The sequence below is a fragment of the Triticum aestivum genome, chromosome 6A, assembly GCF_018294505.1.
Source record: "Triticum aestivum cultivar Chinese Spring chromosome 6A, IWGSC CS RefSeq v2.1, whole genome shotgun sequence".
NCBI lineage: Eukaryota > Viridiplantae > Streptophyta > Magnoliopsida > Poales > Poaceae > Triticum > Triticum aestivum.
The window spans coordinates 146,435,545-146,459,776 of NC_057809.1; the positions used below are offsets into that span (position 1 = coordinate 146,435,545).

Consider the following 24,232-nt stretch of genomic DNA (forward strand, 5'->3'; position numbering starts at 1 on the left):
CCACTCACTTTCTTGTAAACACAGGCTTCTCCATAAGTCTGCGTAATCCCAAACGCTTTGATCATCTCATCAAAGCGAATGTTCCAACTCCGAGATGCTTGCACCAGCCCATAAATCGAGCGTTGGAGCTTGCACACCTTGTCAGCATTCTTAGGATCGACAAAACCTTCGGGCTGCATAATATACAATTCTTCCTTAAGGAAACCATTAAGGAATGCCGTTTTGACTTCCATTTGCCATATCTCATAATCATAGAATGCGGCAATTGCTAATAAGATTCGGACAGACTTTAGCTTCGCTACCGGTGAGAAAGTCTCATCGTAGTCAACCCCTTGAACTTGTCGATAACCCTTAGCGACAAGCCGAGCTTTATAGATGGTCACATTACCATCCGCGTCTGTCTTCTTCTTAAAGATCTATTTATTTTCTATGGCTCGCCGCTCAGTGGGCAAGTCAGTCAAAGTCCATACTTCGTTTTCATACATGGATCCTATCTCGGATTTCATGGCTTCTAGCCATTTGTCGGAATCCGGGCCCGCCATCGCTTCATCATAGTTCGAAGGTTCACCGTTGTCTAACAACATGATTTCCAAGACAGGGTTGCCGTACCACTCTGGTGCGGAACGTGTCCTTGTGGACCTTCGAATTTCAGTAGGAGCTTGATCAGAAGTATCTTGATCATCATCATTAACTTCCTCTCTAGTCGGTGCAGGCACCTCAGGAATATTTTCTTGAGTTGCGCCATTTTCTGGTTCAAGAGGTAATACTTCATCAAGTTCTACTTTCCTCCCACTTACTTCTTTCGAGAGAAACTCTTTCTCTAGAAAGGACCCATTCTTGGCAACAAAGATCTTGCCTTCGGATCTGAGGTAGAAGGTATACCCAATAGTTTCTTTAGGGTATCCTATGAAGACGCATTTTTCCGATTTGGGTTCGAGCTTTTCAGGTTGAAGTTTCCTGACATAAGCATCGCATCCCCAAACTTTTACAAATGACAACTTAGGTTTCTTCCCAAATTATAATTCATACGGTGTCGTCTCAACGGATTTCGACGGAGCCCTATTTAAAGTGAATGCGGCAGTCTCTAAAGCATAGCCCCAAAAAGATAGCGGTAAATCGGTAAGAGACATCATAGATTGCACCATATCTAATAGAGTGCGATTACGACGTTCGGACACACCATTACGCCGAGGTGTTCCAGGCGGCGTGAGTTGTGAAACTATTCCACATTTTCTTAAGTGTGTGCCAAACTCGTGACTCAAGTATTCTCCTCCACGATCTGATCGCAGGAACTTGATTTTCCTGTCACGTTGATTCTCAAAGTCACTCTGAAATTCCTTGAACTTTTCAAAGGTTTCAGACTTGTGTTTCATTAAGTAGACATACCCATATCTACTCAAGTCATCAGTGAGGGTGAGAACATAATGATAGCCACCGCGAGCCTCAACACTCATTGGACCGCACACATCAGTATGTATGATTTCCAGTAAGTTGGTTGCTCGCTCCATTGTTCCTGAGAACGGAGTCTTGGTCATTTTACCCATGAGGCATTGTTCGCACGTGTCAAATGATTCATAATCAAGAGAATCTAAAAGTCCATCTGCATGGAGCTTCTTCATGCGTTTGACACCTATGTGACCAAGGCGGCAGTGCCACAAGTATGTGGGACTATCATTATCAATCTTACATCTTTTGGTACTCACACTATGAACATGTGTAGCATTACGCTCGAGATTCATTAAGAATAAACCATTCACCATCGGAGCATGACCATAAAACATATCTCTCATATAAATAGAAAAACCATTATTCTTAGATTTAAATGAGTAGCCATCTTGAATTAAACGAGATCCTGATACAATGTTCATGCTCAAAGCTGGCACTAAATAACAATTATTAAGGTTTAAAACTAATCCCGAAGGTAAATGTAGAGGTAGCGTGCCGACTGCGATCACATTGACCTTGGAACCATTCCCGACGCGCATCGTCACGTCGTCCTTTGCCAGTCTCCACTTATTCCGCAGCTCCTGTTTTGAGTTACAAATGTGAGCAACCGCACTGGTATCAAATACCCAGGAGCTACTACGAGTACTGGTAAGGTACACATCAATTACATGTATATCACATATACCTTTCGTTTTGTCGGCCTTCTTGTCCGCTAAGTATTTGGGGCAGTTCCGCTTCCAGTGATCACTTTCCTTGCAATAAAAGCACTCAGTCTCGGGCTTGGGTCCATTCTTTGGCTTCTTCCCGGCAGCTTGCTTGTCGGGCGCGGCAACTCCCTTGCCGTCCTTCTTGAAGGTTTTCTTACCTTTGCCTTTCTTGAACTTAGTGGTTTTATTCACCATCAACACTTGATGTTCCTTTTTGACTTCTACCTCTGCTGATTTCAGCATTGCAAATACTTCAGGAATGGTCTTTTCCATCCCCTGCATATTGAAGTTCATCACAAAGCTCTTGTAGCTCGGTGGAAGCGACTGAAGGATTCTGTCAATGACCGCGTCATCCGGGAGATTAACTCCCAGCTGAGTCAAGCGGTTATGCAACCCAGACAAAGTGAGTATGTGCTCACTGACAGAACTGTTTTCCTCCATCTTACAGCTGAAGAACTTGTCGGAGACTTGATATCTCTCGACCCGGGCATGAGCTTGGAAAACCATTTTCAGCTCTTCGAACATCTCATATGCTCTGTGTCTCTCAAAATGCTTTTGGAGCCCCGGCTCTAAGCTGTAAAGCATGCCGCACTGAACGAGGGAGTAGTCATCGGTACGTGCCTACCAAGCGTTCATAACGTCTTGTTCTGCAGGGAGAACAGGTGCGTCACCCAGCGGTGCTTGTAGGACATAATCTTTCTTGGCAGCTATGAGGATGATCCTCAGGTGTCGGACCCAGTCCGTGTAGTTGCTGCCATCGTCTCTTAGCTTGGTTTTCTCTAGGAACGCGTTGAAGTTGAGGACTACGTTGTCCATTTGATCTACAAGACATATTGTAAAATTTTAGACTAAGTTCATGATAATTAAGTTCATCTAATCAAATTATTCAATGAACTCCCACTTAGATAAACATCCCTCCTGTAATCTAAGTATAACATGATCCGAGTTAACTAGGCCGTGTCCGAACATCACGTGAGACGGACTAGCCAACGTCGGTGAACATCTTCATGTTGATCGTATCTTCTATACGACTCATGCTCGACCTTTCGGTCTTCTGTGTTCCGAGGCCATGTCTGTACATGCTAGGCTCGTCAAGTCAACCTAAGTGTTTGCATGTGTAAATCTGTCTTACACCCGTTGTATGTGAATGTTAGAATCTAACACCCGATCATCACGTGGTGCTTCGAAACAACGAACTGTCGCAACGGTGCACAATTAGGGGGAACACTTTCTTGAAATTATTATGAGGGATCATCTTATTTACTATCGTCGTTCTAAGTAAATAAGATGCAAAAACATGATAAACATCACATGCAATCAAATAATAATGGTGACATGATATGGCCAATATCACATAGCTCCTTTGATCTCCATCTTGGGGCTCCATGATCATCTTGTCACCGGCATGACACCATGATCTCCATCATCATGATCTCCATCATCGTGTCTCCATGAAGTTGCTCGCCATCTATTACTTCTACTACTATGGCTAACGCATTTAGCAATAAAGTAAAGTAATTTACATGGCGTTTCTCAATGACACGCAGGTCATACAAAAAATAAAGACAACTCCTATGGCTCCTGCTGGTTGTCATACTCATCGACATGCAAGTCGTGATTCCTATTACAATAGCATGAAAATCTCATACATCACATATAGATCATTCATCATTCATCACAACTTTGGCCATATCATATCACAAAGCACTTGCTGCAAAAACAAGTTAGACGTCCTCTAATTGTTGTTGCAAGTTTTACGTGGCTGAAGTAGGGTTCTAGCAAGAACGTTTTCTTACCTACGTGAAAGCCACAACGTGATTTGTCAACTTCTATTTACCCTTCATAAGGACCCTTTTCATCGAATCCGCTCCAACTAAAGTGGGAGAGACAGACACCCGCCAGCCACCTTATGCAACTAGTGCATGTTAGTCGGTGGAACCGGTCTCACGTAAGCGTACGTGTAAGGTTGGTCCGGGCCGCTTCATCCCACTATACCGTTGAAGCAAGATAAGACTAGTAGCGGCAAGAAAGTTGACAACATCAACGCCCACAACAAATTGTGTTCTACTCGTGCAAGAGAACTACGCATAGACCTAGCTCTGATACCACTGTTGGGGAACGTTGCAGAAAACAAAAAATTTCCTACGGTTTCACCAAGATCCATCTAGGAGTTCATCCAGCAACGAGTGATTGGATTGCATCTACATACCTTTGTAGATCACGCGCGGAAGCGTTCAAAGAACGGGGATGAGGAAGGCGTACTCGACGTGATCCAAATCACCGGAGATCCTAACGCCGAACGGACGGCACCTCCGCGTTCAACACACGTACGGTCAGCGTAATGTCTCCTCCTTCTTGATCCAGCAAGGGGCAAGGAGAGGTTGAGGAAGATGGCTCTAGCAGCAGCACGACGGCGTGGTGGTGATGGAGCTGCAGTACTCCGGCAGGGCTTCGCCAAGCACTATGGAGGAGGAGGAGGTGTTGGAGAGGGAGAGGGAGGCACCAAAGGCAAAGGTGAGAAGTCCTCCATCTCCCCACTATATATAGGAGGGCCAAGGGGGGGGGGCGCCGGCCCTAGGAGATCTAATCTCCTAGGGGGTGCGGCCAAGGGGAGGAATCCCTCCTCCCCAAGGCACCTAGGAGGTGCCTTCCCCTCCTAGGACTCTTCCTTTAGGGTTTCCCCCACCCTAGGCGCATGGGCCCTAGGGGGAAGTGGCGCCCCAGCCCACTTTGGGCTGGATCCCTTCCCACTTCAGCCCATGGGGCCCTCCGGGATAGGTGGCCCCACCCGGTGGACCCCCGGGACCCTTCCGGTGGTCCCGGTACAATACCGGTGACCCCGAAACTTGTCCCAATGGCCGAAATAGCACTTCCTATATATAATTCTTTACCTCCGGACCATTCCGGAACTCCTCGTGACGTCCGGGATCTCATCCGGGACTCCGAACAACATTCGGCTTACTGCATATACATATCCCTACAACCCTAGCGTCACCGAACCTTAAGTGTGTAGACCCTACGGGTTCGGGAGACATGTAGACATCACCGAGATCGTTCTTCGGTCAATAACCAACAGCGGGATCTGGATACCCATGTTGGCTCCCACATGCTCCTCGATGATCTCATTGGATGAACCACGATGTCGAGGATTCAATCAATCCCGTATACAATTCCTTTCGTCAATCGGTATGTTACTTGCCCGAGATTCGATCGTCGGTATCCCAATACCTCGTTCAATCTCTTTACCGGCAAGTCACTTTACTCATACCGTAATGCATGATCCCGTGACCAGACACTTGGTCACTTTGAGCTCATTATGATGATGCATTACCGAGTGGGCCCAGTGATACCTCTCCGTCATACGGAGTGACAAATCCCAGTCTTGATCCATGTCAACCCAACAGACACTTTCGGAGATACCCGTAGTATACCTTTATAGTCACCCAGTTAAGTTGTGATGTTTGGTATACCCAAAGCACTCCTACGGTATCCGGGAGTTACACGATCTCATGGTCTAAGGAAAGGATACTTGACATTGGAAAACTCTAGCAAACGAACTATACGATCTTGTGCTATGTTTAGGATTGGGTCTTGTCCATCACATCATTCTCCTAATGATGTGATCTCGTTATCAATGACATCCAATGTCCATAGTCAGGAAACCATGACTATCTGTTGATCAACGAGCTAGTCAACTAGAGGCTTACTAGGGACATGTTGGTGTCTATTATTCACACATGTATTATGATTTCCGGATAACACAATTATAGCATGAATAAAGACAATTATCATTAACAAGGAAATATAATAATAATGCTTTTATTATTGCCTCTAGGGCATATTTCCAACACAATCCTTGGCAGGGCAAAGGGATCTTTGGGGCAGGCCTTGTTGAGGCTCGTGTAGTCTATGCACATGCGCCACTTGTTATTCTTCTTTAACACGAGGACCGGGTTGGTGAGCCACTCTGGAAAGAAAACTTCCATAATGAAGCCGGCTGCCAGAAGCCGGGCTATCTCTTCTCCTACGATCCTTCTTTTCTCCTCCGACAGTCGGCGGAGGGGTTGTTTGATTGGTTTTGCGTCTTCTCGGACGTGTAGTTTGTGCTCGGCGAATTCCTTCGGAACACCCGGCATGTCCTTGGGGGACCATGCAAAGATATCCCGATTCCCATGGAGGAAATCGGCGAGCTCGCCTTCCTATTTGCTGTTTAGGTTTGCCCCGATGACGGCAAACCTCTCTGGGTGCTCGGGGTCAAGAGGTATCTTCTTCATCTCCTTGGCCGGCTGGAAAGATCCTTGAGCATCATACTCCTTGGGATCGGGGGACAAGGCTGACTATTTGCCGGCCATGGCCACGACTCGGTCCAACATCTTCTTTTCTTTGGCAATCACAAGGGACTCGGCCAGCCGGCTGCTGGCTGCTGCGCACTCGGAAGATTTCTTGTAATCGCCGGCTATGGTGATGACGCCCTTGGTGCTCGGCATCTTCATCTTGAGGTAAGCATAGTGGGGAACTGCCATGAACCTGGCCAAGGCAGGTCGGCCAAGCAATGCATGGTAGGGGCTCTCCAGGTCCACCACTTCAAACCAGATCGCTTCTCGGCAGAAATGCTCCTTGTCCCCAAAGAGTACATCAACCTTGATCTTGCCAATGGGGGCGCATGACAGGCCGGGTACAATGCCATGGAACACAGTCCGAGTAGGCATGAGTTGCTTTGTCTTGACGTTTAGCTTCTCCAGGGTGTCACGGTACAGGATGTTGATGCTACTCCCGCCGTCTATCAGCACACGGGAGAAACGGGTGGTGCATCTGTCCGTTGCAAGGGTGGCATCCAGAACCAACGCATAAGAGCCGGGAGATGGCATCACCTCTGGGTGGTCGGCCCGGCTCCAGCCGATAGGTTTTTTTGACCAGTGCATGTGCTCGGCGGGGTTAGCAGCGACCATGCTGACTTCCTGGTGCTCTCGGTGTTTGCTGCGCCAGTCTTCGGGCTGGCTTGTAAAGATGACATAGGCAGCATGCTCGTCGGGGAACTCACTGTGCACGGCTCTGACTGCGGGCCGAGCGGTCGGCGGCTGCGGAGCCGGAGGCGGCGGACCGGCAGGCGGAGGCGGCGCGAGCCCTTCGCCTTTGGAGATTCGGGTGAGCCAGTGGCACTTCCGGGTCATGTGGTTGGACGGCTTCGCGCCGCTGTGGAACTTGCACAGGGCATCGAGAGTTTGCTCGTAGGAGAAGATCGGCTGCCAAGCCGGCCTGCCGCCCTTGGGTTTCTTGGGCACGGGCCGCCCTTCGGGCCGCTCGTCTTCGACTGTGGCCACCTGCCGACTGACGGAAGGCGGCACGGGGCCCTTGCGCTTGTGGTCGTTCTGGTGTGGGCGTCGGCCGGAGTCCCCAGCCGGCGTCTTGGGCGCCGGGTTGAGTACCTTCCCGGACGCGTCTACCCGGAGTTCGGTCTTCATTGAGGAGTCGGCGGTGGCGTACTTGTCCGCTATGACCAGAAGCTCGTAGAGGGTGGTCGGCTCGTCGCAGAGGAGCTTGTGCTTGAGGAGGGTGCCTTCTAGGCACCCGGCAGTGAAGTATTCTATGGCTTGCACCTCGTGCACCCCTTCGCAAGAGTTGCGGAGCTCGGCCCAACGCGTGAGGTAGTCGCGAGTAGACTCGGTGGGGCCTTGTATGCACAAGGAGAGCTGTCTGGGCTTGGGAGCCCGCTTGTAGGTGCTGGTGAAGTTGCGGACGAAGGCTTCTGTGAAATCTAGCCAGCTGTTGATGCTGTATGGCTTGAGGCTGTTGAGCCAGGTCCGCGCCATGCCTTGCAGCATGAGGGGCACGTACTTCACAGCAACGCGCCTGTTGCCGTTTGCTATGCTAACCGCCGTGGAGTAGTCGATTAACCAATCTTCTGGCTTCACGGAGCCGTTGTACTTGGGCGTGTCTCTTGGGAGCGAGAACCCTTTGGGGAAAGGCTCGTCGTGGATGCGGGGGCCGAAGCAAGGCGGGCCAACATCGTATTCTTCTTCCAGCGCTAGGGATCGCGCCAGGCGGTCGATCCGATGGCGGGCGTCGTTCTCGCCGACTCCTTCGCGGCGACCTAGCCGGCCACTGAGAGTCGGATGCGCAACATGCGGTGGGGTGGGATATCTCTCTCCACGGGGCCAAGGCGGAGGCGGGTTGCCCCGCCACTCCACGGCCCGGGGGTGGCCTTCTGCGTCTCGCTCGGTGGATATTCGGGTTCGGCTTCGGCTGGCAGTCGGCTCTTTCTCGCGCCACGCGCGGGTTTTACCCGTAGTCGGCGTCTGGGACATCGCGCCGTGATCTCGGCGCGGGGGAGGGCTTTCCGCGCGGGCGTCGGCTTCGTGCCGCTGCGCGGCTGCATCGATTAGCTGCTGGATGCGTCGGGTCATGTGGGGGAGTTCTTCGGCCCCCAGTCCGTCTAGCTCGTCTACGGCCGCCTGGGCGGCGCGCAGGTTCTCGAGTGAAGTGGCGTAGACTGGGCGGTCGACTCCTAATGTGTCGGCAACGACAGCGCCGTGCTGTCTGACAACACCGGCCCGACTGGGCCCGCCTGGGGGCAGCGTGCCAAAGGCGGCGCGGTCGGCTTCGCGTCGGTGGGCCTCAGCGAGGCATCTCATGGAAACCAACTTCCGGCCCTCCGCGAGGAGGGCGAGGCGGCGAGCCTCCAGTGCTTCAGTGTCGGCATCGGCCGAGAGGGGGATGGACAAATCGTGGACCGCCACGTGCGGGGCGTCGTGGGCGCTCTCGTCAGAAGCGCCGCCGTGGCCGATGACCATCACCTCGGTGGTGACAGCGTCGCAGCCATCGGCCCGGGGAAGCGGGTTGTTGTAGATCGTGACGTCGGTGGGGAAGTGTCAAGTGAGGCCGTGTCGGAGTCGACAGGCATCGGATCGGTGGAGCCAACCGACTCCAAGTCCACAGCAGGCTCACCGGAGACGTGGAGCTGGCCGAGGAGGTTGACGAGGTGGTCGGTGCCCGCGTCGGAGGCGAGCTCGTCGGAGATGAGGGTCTTGTCGAGGAGATCGGCGAGGCCGCTCGCTGCGTAGACGTTGGTGATGCCTTGCAGCGCGTCGTGGCAAGCGTCGTCGGGCGTGCCGGGCTGGCTACGCTCGCGGGGGAGGAAGAGGGTTTCCGTCCAGAACAGGTCTCCGGACGACGGTGCACCTGGCCCCACAGTGGGCGCCAAATGTCAGGTGGTAGGTGCGACATATGCCAACGGGTGGCTTATCATTGTGGGAGCCAGTAAGACGTCGCTGGTGCCTGGAAGCGGGATGAGGCGAAGACATGCACGCCGGCGAATCTTACCCAGCTTCGGGGCTCTCCGTGGAGATAACACCCCTACTGCTGCTCTGCGGGGTCTTCGCATGATCACTAGATGAACAAGTAGCTACACGATGCTCCTCGAGCTGTTTGGCGAGAGGAGGAAGAAGGGCTCTGCCCGATCTCTTCTCCTCCCTATGTGGTGTCTAAAACTAGCAGGGATCAACCTTTTGCATGGGTGTCCCGGGGGGTTTATATAGGCCTACCCCCGGGGATACAATGGTAATCCGGCTGGGCGTGGGGCCCAGCCGTCTGTGTCTACACTCGCCCGCTTCTGCGCCGGCTGTTGGGGCCCGCCAGCTGCCGGCTCCTTGGTCGACAGGCAGGCCCCACTGTCCAGGGCCTTGTCGGTGGCTGGTTACTGTTGCTCAATCCTAGTGACGAGGGCTTCGCCGGGGTGGGCGTGGCTACAGTGCTGCCGTCCGGCGGGTGATCGTTGTAGCCTCACCGCGTCTTGTCTCCTTAATGGGGCGTCTCCTTCGAGGGGGGTGGCAAGCCGGCTGTGGAGAGCCGGCTCTGTCTTGGACCGACTGGGGGAGGCCTGGCCGCCTTCGGGTGTCTCTCTGCCTGAAGGGGCCCACCGCCCGTGGGCCACACTGGCAGCCCATCATGGATGACATCAGGGTCAACGTGGCAACAGTGCCGTGCCGGACGGGTCATGGCCACCCGTATGGCGCACTGTGCCAGGCCTGCTCCGGGATTCGGGGGTTGCAGGCTTTACTGTAGCCACGTCCCGTTACATTACCGTTATGTGGATGCAGACTTCGAGGGTACGATCTTGACCGCTTTGTGGAAGCTGGCTTCTTGGAGTCGGCCTTCTCGCGGCCGGCTTCTCGGAGTCGGCCCTCCCGCGGCTTTCTTCATGAGGGCTAAAAGTCGGGTCGCCTTCCGATAGTCGGCCTAGGAGACAGCCGGCAAGAGGAAGGCGGCCCCATGTCTTGGATTCTTGAGGGCCGGATAGGCTCATAATTTTTTCAGAAGGGCCAGGGGAGCCGGCTAGGCTACCCATGGTTATTTACTCCGACAACCGTCGGGAGCCCTCTCTCCGCTCCCTTCCCACTTCACCACTTAAGGGACGCCCGACAAAGCCACGCCAGTCCCTAGCATGGTGTTGGTGGGATAGTCCCCCAACCCCTCGCGCGGTGCAACCCCCTCCTCCCCAAGATCCGTCCTCGAGCGACGTGGTCCCCTCTGGCACTTCCTCCTCCTGTTGGCCTTGACCGGCGTGGCCAGGTGTTGTGGTGTTGTTTCGTCCTCCATGCACTACGCCCTCCCACTCCTCTCCGAGATTGGATCTCATGCGCGCGACGCCCTCCTACGGCTACCCCTCCCCGAGATTGGATCTCGTGCGTGTGGTGCCCCCCTTCGGCTGCCCCTCCCATCCTAGGTTCGGCCGGCGCCGCCGCCTGGAAGCTCACCTTTGCAGCCTCCTCCCTCTGCATGGACGCAGCCAGCCTTCCTTCTGGTGTCGCGTCTTGCCAGGGAGTGGACGCGGATGTTGTGGCCAGGCGCGGCCCTACCTTGTGCAGGTAGCCCTCGTCTCCGACAGCACCCACCTCCTCGCTCTACGGTGGCGGCTTCGGCATTCGGTGGAGGCTACGATGGTTGATGTGGTGTTCATGCGGCTCCAAGTAGTGGGGCATGTTGGCATTGCTCCGGCTGATGAGGTCACCTATTACAGGCAGGGGCAAGGACCCATCATATGGGACCCACATGGGGCCCATCACCACCATGGGTAGCTCCCTGGACCATACCAGTATTCGGATGCATATATCAGGAAGTCCACTCGAACAGTTCGACAACACTCGGCTGGACAACCACCACTCAGACGACCACCCGTCACTCGGCTGGACAACCACCACTCGGACTAAAGAGGTGAAGGGACGGCGTGGGAGCTACAATGGTCGAGGAATCCTAAGTTGCCCTTAAGGCAGAGTCAAGACTACCGTTACCTGTAACTGCTGTAGTAGAGGCTCTTTACACCTGTAACTGACACAATCAATGTAATTAAATGCCCTCGCGACGTGGAGGACATGGGGCTGCGGCGTACTCTATATAAGCCGCACTCCACTTCCTGAGATAGGGTCGAGCAACCTTTGTAACCATACCCATCAAATCAAAACGAAGCCTTGGGGCATGAGATGTAGGGCTATTACCTCCGCCGAGAGGGGCCCGAACTCGTTAAACACCAAGTGTTACACCTGCGCCGTAGCTAGGTTTTGCCCCTTATTCGTACCCCTAGTACTCATTGTCAGGAGCGTAACCCCGACACCGGCCCCAGAGGCCTCTGGACCGGTGTTCTCCGGTGACCGTGGCTTGCTGGTGCCTCTCCCGGTGCAGCTCTGGCCCTGGCCCCGCGATCTGGTAGTTGCGTCCCTTCCAGCTCTCTCGGCTCATCGGCGTTTTGACGGCTACTACCCCGGCAACTCGGATATGCGCTCTCTCCAGTCCTAGCTTGATGGCGTTGCTAGTCACCGTTGCTTCCCCTGCGCCAATTCTCGCTGCCTCACCGCACCCGCCCTCATACGCATCCACACCTGACTAGTGCCAAATCCTATATCGTGTGTCCGGTGGCGCCAGGTGCCACCTTCCAGCGGCCAAAACCCCCTACAAACTTGGCGGCTTCTGCATCACAGATTTCGGATCCGGCAGCTTTGGGATAGCTCAGTATCAGGCCAGTGAGAAACCTCTACTTGGTTTGCTAGTGCTAGCAACGGTGACACTCGCATGTGTTGTTTTCCTTCTTGGAGGCGCTGCTATGGCCTTCATCTACGCCCCTCTTCAAGCTCAGGGAAAACCCTAGGTCCGGTTCTCCGGATCGGATAGCGGCGGCGTCATGGCATCGCTTTCCTTCTTGAAGGCGCTATCTTGTCGCTCGTGGTGTCTCCGGTGCTGGCTTTGTCGATGTTGGACATGTTGTTGGTTCGATCTGCTTCTGTTGTTCGTGGCTTTGTGGGTTTAGTTGTGTAGTTTCCTCTGCTTAGCGGAGCATCACATATCTTTGTGCTTCGGGTGCGATGTACATGCCTCCTTGTGTTCGTGTTGTGTGATGTTCCTTTATTTGTACTGGTTCTAACTCCTTCTATCAATGAATGATACACAAGCTTTGCGTATTCGTGAAAAATAAAAGAACATGGGAAAACAAGCAAGAACCAATGTACTCTGTTACACACTACGCCGCATCCTTTTTCCTTCTTGTTCTCTTTAACTCAAATTATGCTAGATGGATTTAATTTACACGTTCAAAATTAGTCATGGATTCCATCAACCACCCCCGGCTCAAATGTACATATGTTCTTCATCAGATGGATGGTCAACCCATCGAGCTAAGCTCATCACGAACCGTCGATCCCGCCCGTGCCCCAGAGTTCCACCATGCCATGCAATTCAGTGCATCCGATCGATCGATCGATCGTTCCTGGATCGTCTCGGTTGATTTGATATTACGGATCAGCGTGGGGATTGTATTGAACTTGTTTGCCCGATCGTAGTTATGATTTCGATTCTCCCTCGCCCGTCAACGTCGACGAGGATTCAGGCTCCGGCTCCCTGATCTCCTCGATGCCCGCGAGGGCCGACTTGAGGTCCAACCTCTTGTCGATGTCGGCCTCGCAGCAGGTGAGCGCCACCTGGAGGAGCTTGAGCATCTCCTCCTCGTTGCCCTTGCCGCCGGACATGTCCTTGTCGAACACCTCGCCGGTGCGCTCCTCCGTGATGACGGAGTTCACCCACCCGGCGAGGTCGTTGGTGCCCTGCCGCCCCTGCCGGCAGGCCGGGAACTTGCCGGTGAGCACCTCGAGGGTGAGGATCCCGAGGCTCCACACGTCGCTCTTCCTGGACGGCTTCCCGTGCGACCCCACGCACTCGGGCGCCTTGTACGCCATCATCACCTGCGCCGCGTGCGTCGCCGTCAGCACCGGGACCAGCGCGTAGTCGGAGAGCGCCGGCTGGAACGTGCCGTCGAGCAGCACGTTGGACGACTTGAGGTGCCCGTGCGGCACCGACAGCATCGGCAGCTCTTCGTACAGGTGCGACAGCCCACGCGCCGCCCCCTTGACGATCCGAAGCCTCTTCCTCCAGTCCAACATCGATCCACGATTCCCTGTATCAACCATAACAAAATCTCAGTCAGCTTCCTCCATTGTTCATGATCTTTATGATGATGATGATGATGATGATGCAGAAAGTGAAGATTTGACTTTGTTGCGTACCGTGGAGGAGCTGGGCGAGGCTGCCATTAATCACGAAATCGGTGATGAGGAGCTTCTCCTCTTTCTTGTAGAGGTAGGCGACGAGGGGGACGAGGTTGGGGTGGGAGAGGCGGCCGAGGCGGCGCATGTGCTCCGAGAAGTCCTCGCGGCCGACGCCGTTCATGTCCTTGAACCGCTTCACCACCACCTCGGGGCCTTCCTGAAGCGTCGCCTTGTACGAGGACCCGAAGTTGCCGCTGCCCAGCACCTCCGCCGACGCCCGGAGCAGGTCCTCGATCTCGAACCTCACGCGGCTCTCCTGGATGAACACCAGCCGCCCGTGCTCGTCGCGCCGCCCCCCGCGCTTTGCCGGGCCGCCGCCCGACGTCGCCGCGGGGCCGACGGCGGTAGCCTGGCTGATGGAGACGGCCGGCGCGGTGTCCAGCACCGGGTTGGACGGCGTCACCTCGCCATTGGGGAGGGTCACGCAGCCGTCAGTCCGCTTCGCGCGTCGCCGCCGACGACGCCGGCGGCCCAGGACGCCCATGGCAATGCCCGCGGCGGCGAGCAGCACGCCGAGGATGATGAGCAAAATGATAATGCTCATGAAGGTGGGCATGCCGCCGGCGGGCGACGACGCGGATTCGCAGACCATGTCCGTTGGCTTGCCACACAGGAATTTGTTGCCTGCAGATAAACGCACACTTTTCCCAAATCAATTCACGATCAAGAACGTATGCCACGCAGTTAATAAACAAGAATTATTAGGTCTGGCGCTCCTTTTACATTGCAAAACATTCTGATTTGACTAAATAAATACCTCGGAACATGGTGGCGTTGAAGCGGCCGAGGCCGGCGGGGATGGGGCCGGAGAGGTTGTTGTTGGAGACGTCGACGAACCTGAGCTCCGGCTGGGAGAAGTCCGGGAGCGGGCCTTCGAAGCGGTTGTTGGCGAGGGTCAGCTCCAGCAGCCGCGGCGACGTGATGGAGCTGGGGACGCGGCCGGAGAAGTCGTTCCTGTGGAGGTGCAGCTTCCGGAGCCCCCGCATGGGCAGGAACGTATCGGCCGGGATCTCGCCGGAGAAGCGGTTCCGGGAGAGGTAGAGCATCTTGAGCACGCCCAGCGTCGACACGTTGGGGAAGGGGCCCGAGAGCGCGTTGTCGGACAGGCTGATGACGCGGAGGCCCGGGAGCACGGCCAGCGAGCCGACGTCCGGCGCGCCGCCGGCCAGGCCGAGGCGCTCCAGCTGCAGGCCCTGCACGCTGCCGTTGCCGTGGCAGGAGACGCCGTACCAGGAGGAGTGGTTGCCGTGGCACGGGCCCGGCGTGCCCCACGACCGCAGCGGCCCCGGCGGCGAGCCGTCCGAAGCCCGCAGCTTGTCGCGGAACGCCACCAGCACCTCACCTTCCGTCTTGTCCCCGACAATCGCCGCGACGAGGACGGCGGCGGGGGCGCAGAGGCCGACACCGACGGCGACGGCGACGTAGAAGGCGAGACGGAGGTGTCCGGGCGGCCGCAGCCGCGCCATGGCGCCAGCGGCGATCGACGGGCGTGCGCACGCTTGCCGGACCCGGCTCGTTCGTCCGTTCGTCCGCTCGACAGCCGGGCTTCTTGCGCGCGCGCACGGGTACGCCGGTGGCGCGGGTCAGGACCGCACGTACGTGTGGCGGGGGAGAAGGGGTCGGGCTGGGCGGCTACGGCGCTTTGCATGCGCATGGCCAAGGAGGGAGGAAGGAGGTGGTCGGGAGCAAAGGACCCGGTGAGGTCGCGGCGCCTGAGCTGAGGCCTGAGGGGCTAAGAATAGGCGGGAGAAGAGCGATTCTTCCAACTGAAATGATTTGTTGCTGCCATTTTGCGGGCCTTGTGGGTTGGCCGGGTTGAACCGGAGAGGAGACGACGATCCGTTAGTTTGATGGTTACTTGTAAGCTAGAGCAGGATGGAAGATGAAACATTAGCTCTCTCTTAGCGTTTTTGCCTATCTATAAGTGTGTTTTATTAACTCATAATATAGCGTCAAACTCATACAAAGCATAATGAATGACATCCGGCCTCTGCATAAAAAAGACAAGGTAGCGATAGTAAAGTCATATGAGACCAAAACTATGTCTATATCAACAAGGCTCATGGTTCTATCCAGTTTATAGCACTGGTGGGCAGCCTTCCATGGTCGCGTGAGCGGCTTGGAGGTTGCGGGCAAAGGTGTTGCGGTGGTTCCTCGCAGTCTGCCTTTGCTCCATGAAGAAGCTCCACCCTGCTCTGATCTGCCCTGATTCGTGCCGGCACGGGCCCCTGGCGGCTGTTGTCGTCGTTTCCCGGTGCCGGTTGGCAGATCTGGCGAGTTGGTGAGGTTCTAAGGGAAACCCCTGGCCAGCGCGGCAGCCTCCCCAAAGTCGACCCCTTTGGCGCCGATCCCCTTCATGGAGGCTTTGGGGTGGACCCTCTCCCTCCCGCCTCCTCCCCGGACTATGGTGAAAGCTGATGTTCCCTCAATCTGGGCGTCGATGGCACTTTGGTGTCGTGCTCCTTCTTGAAGGCGGCGGCTGGGAACTGCTCTTGGTGGTGGGGCTGCTGGTGGTGTGGTGGCGGTGTGTGATGGCCTGGCCTTCCTAATGCATCATGCTCGGCATCGTTCGATGCAATCTGATGCCCACTTCGGTCTTCTTCGTGGTGCTGCATGTTCATCCGATAGCTCGCGTCCGATGCTTCGCTCTACTGCTGCCGGTGACAATGTTCGCTTGGTTGGTCACCGTGTTCGGGGTATGCTCCTCATGCTACTCCTATGGCAGCTCAGTCACCTTGTGTTGGGTTCTTGTGAGAGACACTTTGCCGGTCGCCGGTACGGCACCCATCGAGCCTGGGTGAAAGGGTAGTGGCCCTTTGCGACGGCAGAGACAACTCAAGTGTTGCCCAAATTTGGCCTATGGATGCAGCCGACGCTCGATGCTTACATGGTGGTGCCCCTCCTTCTGGGTCCTTAGTTGGCTAGTTGTTGTAGGTTTAGTGTTGGTGCGCTGCTTAGTGCATTGGCTCTATGGTGATGTTGTTGTGCTGTTCTATCTTGTGTCATGTATCTTTCTTTCTGCTTTGCTCTGTTTCGATTCTCTGTAATGTGGTGCCCCTGTAATCCTGGCCGGTTGATGACTTTGTTAATTCAAAGTCGGGCTAGATTCAAGCTCTTCTCGGGTTCGGTCTATGCCTTTTATCTAAAAAATAATGGTTAATATCTCATTCGGTTTAGTGTAGACCATGTACAAAACCAATGCATATAGTGATAAATAACATGCACGGGAAAAACTTTTGCCATTAAAAAATCATCTCTACATAGATAAAATGATCATAGTAAGGCAGACGCTTCACCCTGGCGTACTAAACTTTTTAGTTATTCCGTCAAACTAATGACCTTGTATATTGACTACACTTGTTGCTGGTAGAATGTCTGGCCATATAGAACACACAAACTTACATTAAAAGTAGAGAGTTGTTTGATTGTCTCTCGTGAGCGCAAAAACTATACTTCTTTCTTCATTGCCAGTTGCGGCGAGCAAAGTGTCCTTTGTGAGCACAACACCTCTTCAAAGATACTACATAAAAATCTTAATTTTTAGTGGTATCTTCAATTTTCAAATTTGATTATTATTGTCCACTAGAATCTCCAAGTGCGAAAGTGCACAATACATATAGTCTATATGAAGGACCCATTTATAGTTAGATTTTAGTGAAACACAGCTATCATTGTGTCTAGTTAATCGAGCCCAAATAAAACAAAAAATGTTGTCATGACACAAGACGGGGTTGGCTAAATTTTTCTTAAAGGATATCTCCTACCGGGAGGAGCTAAGCACCCGCACAAGGATCATTCTTATGCCATGCAATGTGGTACAAGGCTAGATATCTCTGAAGAGTGGTGTTTCCCAGCCACTTACCTTTCCAGAAGTTGATCTCAGAGTCGTCCATTATCGCAAAAGTTTCAAAGCAGAAAAAATATATCTCTTTGCCACCATCAGACCTGCCCGAAGTTGTGTATCTCTAGGCAATCAACATGCTGAGACACTACGTTTGGGCCTAAATACTTGTTGCGTGAGCTGTTTTGCTAGACACCATCCTCAGGAGCTTGAACATTCATTTACTAAGTAAGCCATTATTTTTTTACCTGTAGGTACTGAGTATCTAAACCTCCATAGTCTTTTGGTTGACAAACCATACTCCATTTGGCTAGCCTATATATTTTTTTGTTTTTATTATCTTCCTCCCAAAAGAATTTGAATATGTAATAATTCAGCCTTTGCAGGACCCCTTTTTGGTAGTTGACAAACTGAGAGCATATAGAGAACCATGTTTGTGAGAACATAATTGACAGTCGTCCTACAACTAAGAGCAACTTGTGCTTTCAACTTCTTAGATGTTTCTCTAAGTGTTCTTCAACATGGTTTCACTCTGCATTAGTGAGGCACCAATAATGAAACGTAATTCCTGAATATATAATTGGAGAATTGACCTTGTGCCCAACGAAATAGATCAACATATTGTGTGGTCGTCTCATTGCTTCTATAAAATAGAATAATTCACTTTTATGGAAGTTAATTTTAAGACTTGTCATCTTCGCAAAAGCTGAAAGTTAAAGTTTAAGATTTCTAACCTTGTCAAGATCATGTTTCATAAAATAATCGTATCATTGACGTGTTGCAGAACTGAGAGGCTCTAATTAAGAAACAGTAAAATGGGGCTAGCTATGACCTCCCACGGCGATTTGAGTTAATCAACCGTCAGATCTAGCAACTAACGCACCAGATCGCCTGATCGTACCCCCTCTCCGCGTGAGGCCACGCCTCTGGGCCGCTGCTCTGGGGATCGACCAGCACGCCCTCTCATTAATCGGGCCGCAACACTAGGTTGGGCCTTCCTTGCCGCAAGCCTGCAAGGTGTCTACCCCCATATACGTGAGTTTCTACTGGGCTATCATGACGCCCCTTCCCCTCTCTCCCACACGAGAGTTCATGAACCCCTCAAAAGAAAAACACGAGAGTTCATGACCTTAACGCGCTCTTGCACTAGCAGCAGCGGCGGACGGCGCCAAGGTGCCGGTGGACCTCTGGTGGTTCCTCTACCCCACGTCCATGACAGTCGTACGTGACGCCGTCCACACTCAACTCTCGCCATGTTTGACCGAATGACTCGGGAACATGTTAAGAAGCTAACATGTGCGCGGACACAGCTAACAGGTTTCTTTGAGAGGAGTCTGTAAAAGAAGTCGAATATGGTGATTGATTCATGTTTGATTTCATTCTTACTATGGCTGCAGCACACTACTTTACAAAGAACCGTGTATCTAGTGGAGCGCTTCAGGAAGGTTCAGTACTGCATTAGTATGGTGCTTACGTAGGACCACAACATCAAGTTGTTCATCACCCGCCTCATCTCTCATCTTTCATGTTCGTTTTTCTAGAGTTCTCTTACGTGTTGCCTGTAAAAAAACTTGTTCTATTTTGCTCATCTTTCTTGTTAGGAACCGCAGAGGTGCTGAAGGTCGTTTAGGATGGCTATATATATATATATATATGCGGCTCTTTTTCCTCTTTCCAGTCTTGTTGATTTGTTTGAGTCCTAAACTGCTAACTGAACTGTAAAGTTGGCCCTATGGTTTGATGGTTGTTGGATCCTCATTCTGATGCCTCCGGTGATGTTTCAGGATGATCAAGGTGAAGAATGACAAGTAAATCATATCGGAGATCTTGGTCATCACAGCAAATAAACTAGGCACTACATTGTCGACACCGGTTTGACGTTCTTGCCGAATTAACGCCACCCTCCCGGCTCTTGTGTAGATTTTACAAGACCTATTCGATGTGCTTGCTTACACTGACATGGACATTGTTGTGCCCCTCACGTAGTTTGAGAGTGATGCCAAGCTAATAGACAACATCCATATGGTGAAGTTGCCTTATATGGTACAGTTAGATGTACTCCCTCCGTTCCAAAATACTTGTCTTTCTAGGCATTTCAAATGGACACAACATATGGATGTATGTAGACATATTTTAGAGTGTAGATTCGCTCATTTTGCTCCGTACGTAGTCACTTGTTGAAATCTCTAGAAAGACAAATATTTAGGAACGGAGGGAGTATATATCTTTGTCGATTTTATGTGTATGTATTCATTTCATACATATTTGGTAGCTGTATTATAAAATATTTTGCATATCAACTCAATTTCAATTAGGAAAAAACTACAAAAAAATTCTTTTTTAATGTAGCACCATATATTGAATAAATAGTTGAAGTTGTTGTTTGTTCATTTATTTAATCAACAGAATTTAAGTATGGACGGACGCGGCAACACACGCTCTCATGTTCTAGTTCACAAGATGTGGCACCGCTCCTGCAGTTTGGTCATCATGTTTAACCCGTTCAATCAGAATAGCCAATATGTCTACAAAAATGTAGAATAGCATTGGAGACAAAGGGTCACCATGACCATACGTAGTCCCTTTTCGTTTGGAAGTAATAGCCAACATCATCATTGACTTTACTAGACTCACTGCCTCGAGTGATGAAATTTTGGATGTGCTCGCGCTATTTCTCGGAAAAAACTTTCGTTGTACCTAAGGGTTTGTTGGAAAAATGACCATTTTCTTTTGTCATATGTTTTCTCAAAGTCAACTTTTAAAACTACCCCATTCATGTTCTTCGGGTGCATCTCGTGTACAGTCTCATGAAGAATGACTACCTTATTTAGGATATTTCTTCCTTGAATGAAAGCATTTGGGATGGCCGTATAACCATCCAGGATATTGGCTTGTTCATTATAAGGAGACAAGTTTTATTTTTGAATCTTCTTGACCGAACATTTCTACATACTTTTGTTCCAAAGGTGTTACAATCACCGGAGTACAGAGGCCTAGGGGTTCTCAACACCAATAAATTTGCTCATGCCTTACGGCTAAGATGGCTTTGGTATGAACGAAAGGAGCCTAACAAGCTATGCGTGGGGTTCGGTAACCCATGCACCAAGGAAGACCTTTATTTCTTGATGCCTCTGTTGGGGAACGTAGCAATAATTCAAAATTTTCCTACGTGTCACCAAGATCAATCTATGGAGTCATCTAGCAACGAGGGAGGAGTGGATCTACATACCCTTGTAGATCGCGCGCGGAAGCGTTCAAGGGAACGGGGTTGATGGAGTCGTACTCGTCGTGATCCAAATCACCGATGATCCTAGCGCCGAACGGACGACACCTTCGCGTTCAACACACGTACGGAGCAGCGACGTCTCCTCCTTCTTGATCCAGCAAGGGGGGAGGAGAGGCTGATGGAGATCCAGCAGCACGACGGCGTGGTGGTGGAAGTAGCGGGATTCCAACAGGGCTTCGCCAAGCGCTGCGGGAGGAGGGAGATGTGTCATGGGAGGGAGAGGGAGGCGCTAGGGCTTAGGTGTTGCTGCCCTCCCTTCCCCCCACTATATATAGGGCCAAGGGAGAGGGGGGGCGCAGCCTTGGCCCTTCCTTCAAGGAAGGGTGCGGCCAGGGAGGAGTCCATCCTCCCCAAGGCACCTCGGAGGTGCCTTCCCTCTTTGGGACTCTTCCTTTCCCTTATCTCTTGGCGCATGGGCCTCTTGGGGCTGGTGCCCTTGGCCCATATAGGCCAAGGCGCACACCCCTACAGCCCATGTGGCCCCCCGGGGCAGGTGGACCCCTTTGGTGGACCCCCGGACCCCTTTCGGCACTCCCGGTACAATACCGATAATGCGCGAAACTTTTCCGGTGACCAAAACAAGACTTCCCATATATAAATCTTTACCTCCGGACCATTCCGGAACTCCTCGTGACGTTCGGGATCTCATCCGGGACTCCGAACAACTTTCGGGTTACCGCATACTAATATCTCTATAACCCTAGCATCACCGAACCTTAAGTGTGTAGACCCTACGGGTTCGGGAGACATGCAGACATGACCGAGATGACTCTCCGGTCAATAACCATCAGCAGGATCTGGATACCCATGTTGGCTCCCACATGTTCCATGATGATCTCATCGGATGAACCACGATGTCAAGGACTTAATCAATCCCGTATACAATTCCCTTTGTCTAGCGGTACGATACTTGCCCGAGATTCGATCGTCGGTATCCCGATACCTTGTTCAATCTCGTTACCGGCAAGTCTCTTTACTCGTTTCGTAACACATCATCCTGTGATCAACTCCTTGATCACATTGTGCACATTATGATGATGTCCTACCGAGTGGGCCCAGAGATACCTCTCCATTTACACGGAGTGACAAATCCCAGTCTCGATTTGTGCCAACCCAACAGACACTTTCGGAGATACCTGTAGTGTACCTTTGTAGCCACCCAGTTACATTGTGACGTTTGGCACACCCAAAGTATTCCTACGGTATCCGGGAGTTGCACAATCTCATGGTCTAAGGAAATGATACTTGACATTAGAAAAGTTTTAGCATACGAACTACATGATCTTGTGCTAAGCTTAGGATTGGGTCTTTGTCCATCACATCATTCTCCTAATGATGTGATCCCGTTATAAATGACATCCAATGTCCATGGTCAGGAAACCGTAACCATCTATTGATCAACGAGCTAGTCAACTAGAGGCTTACTAGGGACATGGTGTTGTCTATGTATCCACACATGTATCTGAGTTTCCTATCAATACAATTCTAGCATGGATAATAAACGATTATCATGAACAAGGAAATATAATAATAACTAATTTATTATTGCCTCTAGGGCATATTTCCAACAGTCTCCCACTTGCACTAGAGTCAATAATCCAGTTCACATCGATATGTGATTAACACTCAAGGTCACATCCCCATGTGACTAACACCCAAAGAGTTTACTAGAGTCAATAATCTAGTTCACATTACCATGTGATTAACACTCGATGAGTTCTGGGTTTGATCATGTTATGCTTGTGAGAGATGTTATAGTCAACGGGTCTGAATCTTTCAGATCCGTATGTACTTCGCAAATCTCTATGTCATCTTGTAGATGCAGCTACTACGCTATATTTGGAGCCATTTCAAATAACTGTTCTACTTGGAGCTATTCTAAATTGTTGCTCCATTATACGTATCCGGTATCTCTACTCAGAGCTATCCGGATAGGTGTTAAGCTTGCATCGACGTAACTCTTTATGTCGAACTCTTTATCACCTCCATAACCGAGAAACATACCCTTATTCCTCTAAGGATAATTTAGACCGCTATCTGGTAATCTACTCCTAGATTTCCTTCGTACCCTCTTGCCAGATATGTGGCAAGGCACACATCAGGTGCGGTACTTAGCATGGCATACCGTATAGAGCCTATGACAAAAGCATAGGGGACGACATTCGTCCTTTCTCTTTCTTCTGCCGTGGTCGAGCTTTAAGTCTTAACTTCATACCTTACAACTCAGGCAACTACTCCTTCTTTGACTGATCCATCTTGAACCCCTTCAAGATCATGTCAAGGTATGTGCTCATTTGAAAGTACCATTAAGCGTTTTGATCTATCCTTATAGATCTTGATGCTCAATGTTCAAGTATCTTAATCCAGGCTTTCCATTAAAAAACACTTTCCAAATAACCCTATATGCTTTCCAGAAATTCTACATCATTTCTGATCCATAATATGTCAACAACATATATTCATCAGAAATTCTATAGTGCTCCCACTCACTTCTTTGGAAATACAAGTTTCTCATAAACATTGTATACACCAAAATCTTTGATCATCTCATCAAAGCATACATTCCAACTCCGAGGTGCTTACTCCAGTCCTTAGAAGGATTGCTGGAGCTTTGCATACTTATTAGCATCTTTCAGGATTGACAAAACCTTCCGGTTGTATCACATACAACCTTTCCTCAAGAAAATCGTCGAGGAAACAATGTTTTGACATCCTATCTGCAGATTTCATAAATAATGCAGTAATCGCTAATATAATTCCAACAGACTCTTAGCATCGCTACGAGTGAGAAAGTCGCATCGTAGTCAACTCCTTGAACTTGTCGGAAAACATCTTAACGACAAGTCGAGCTTTCTTAATGGTGATACCTACCATCATTGCCCGTCTTCCTTTTAAAATCCATATGTACCTAACAGCCTTACGACCGTCAAGTAGTTCTCCCAAAGTCTACACTTTGTTTTCATATATGGATCCTCTCTCGGATTATATGGCCTTGAGCCATTTTGGAATCCAGGCCCACCATCGCTTCTCCATAGTTCGTAGGTTCATTGTTGTCTAACAACATGACTTCCAAGACAGGATTATGTGCCACTCTGAAGTAGTACGCATCCTTGTCATCCCATGAGATTTGATAGTGACTTGATCTGAAGTTTCATGATCACTATCATAAGCTTCCACTTCAATTGGTGTAGGTGCCACAGGAACAACTCCCTGTGCCCTGCCACACGCCAGTTGAAGAGATGGTTCAATAACCTCATCAAGTCTCCACCATCCTCCCGCTCAATTCTTTCGAGAGAAACTTTTCCTCGAGAAAGGACCCGTTTCCAGAAACAATCACTTTTGCTTCCAGATCTGAAATAGGAGG

At 51.3% G+C, this 24,232-nt stretch overlaps 1 protein-coding gene across 1 annotated transcript; it reads right to left on the reverse strand.

The window, feature by feature from the left end:
- Positions 1-12,656: 12,656 nt before the first annotated feature.
- On the reverse strand, positions 12,657-15,448 carry LOC123130487 (pollen receptor-like kinase 5). The gene is made up of 3 exons (XM_044550380.1): positions 14,499-15,448; positions 13,700-14,365; positions 12,657-13,590 (listed from the first exon to the last, which is right to left on the reverse strand). The coding sequence occupies exons 1-3, from the start codon at positions 15,205-15,207 to the stop codon at positions 12,980-12,982; spliced, it is 1,986 nt and encodes a 661-aa protein (XP_044406315.1). The 5' UTR covers positions 15,208-15,448; the 3' UTR covers positions 12,657-12,979.
- Positions 15,449-24,232: the final 8,784 nt, after the last annotated feature.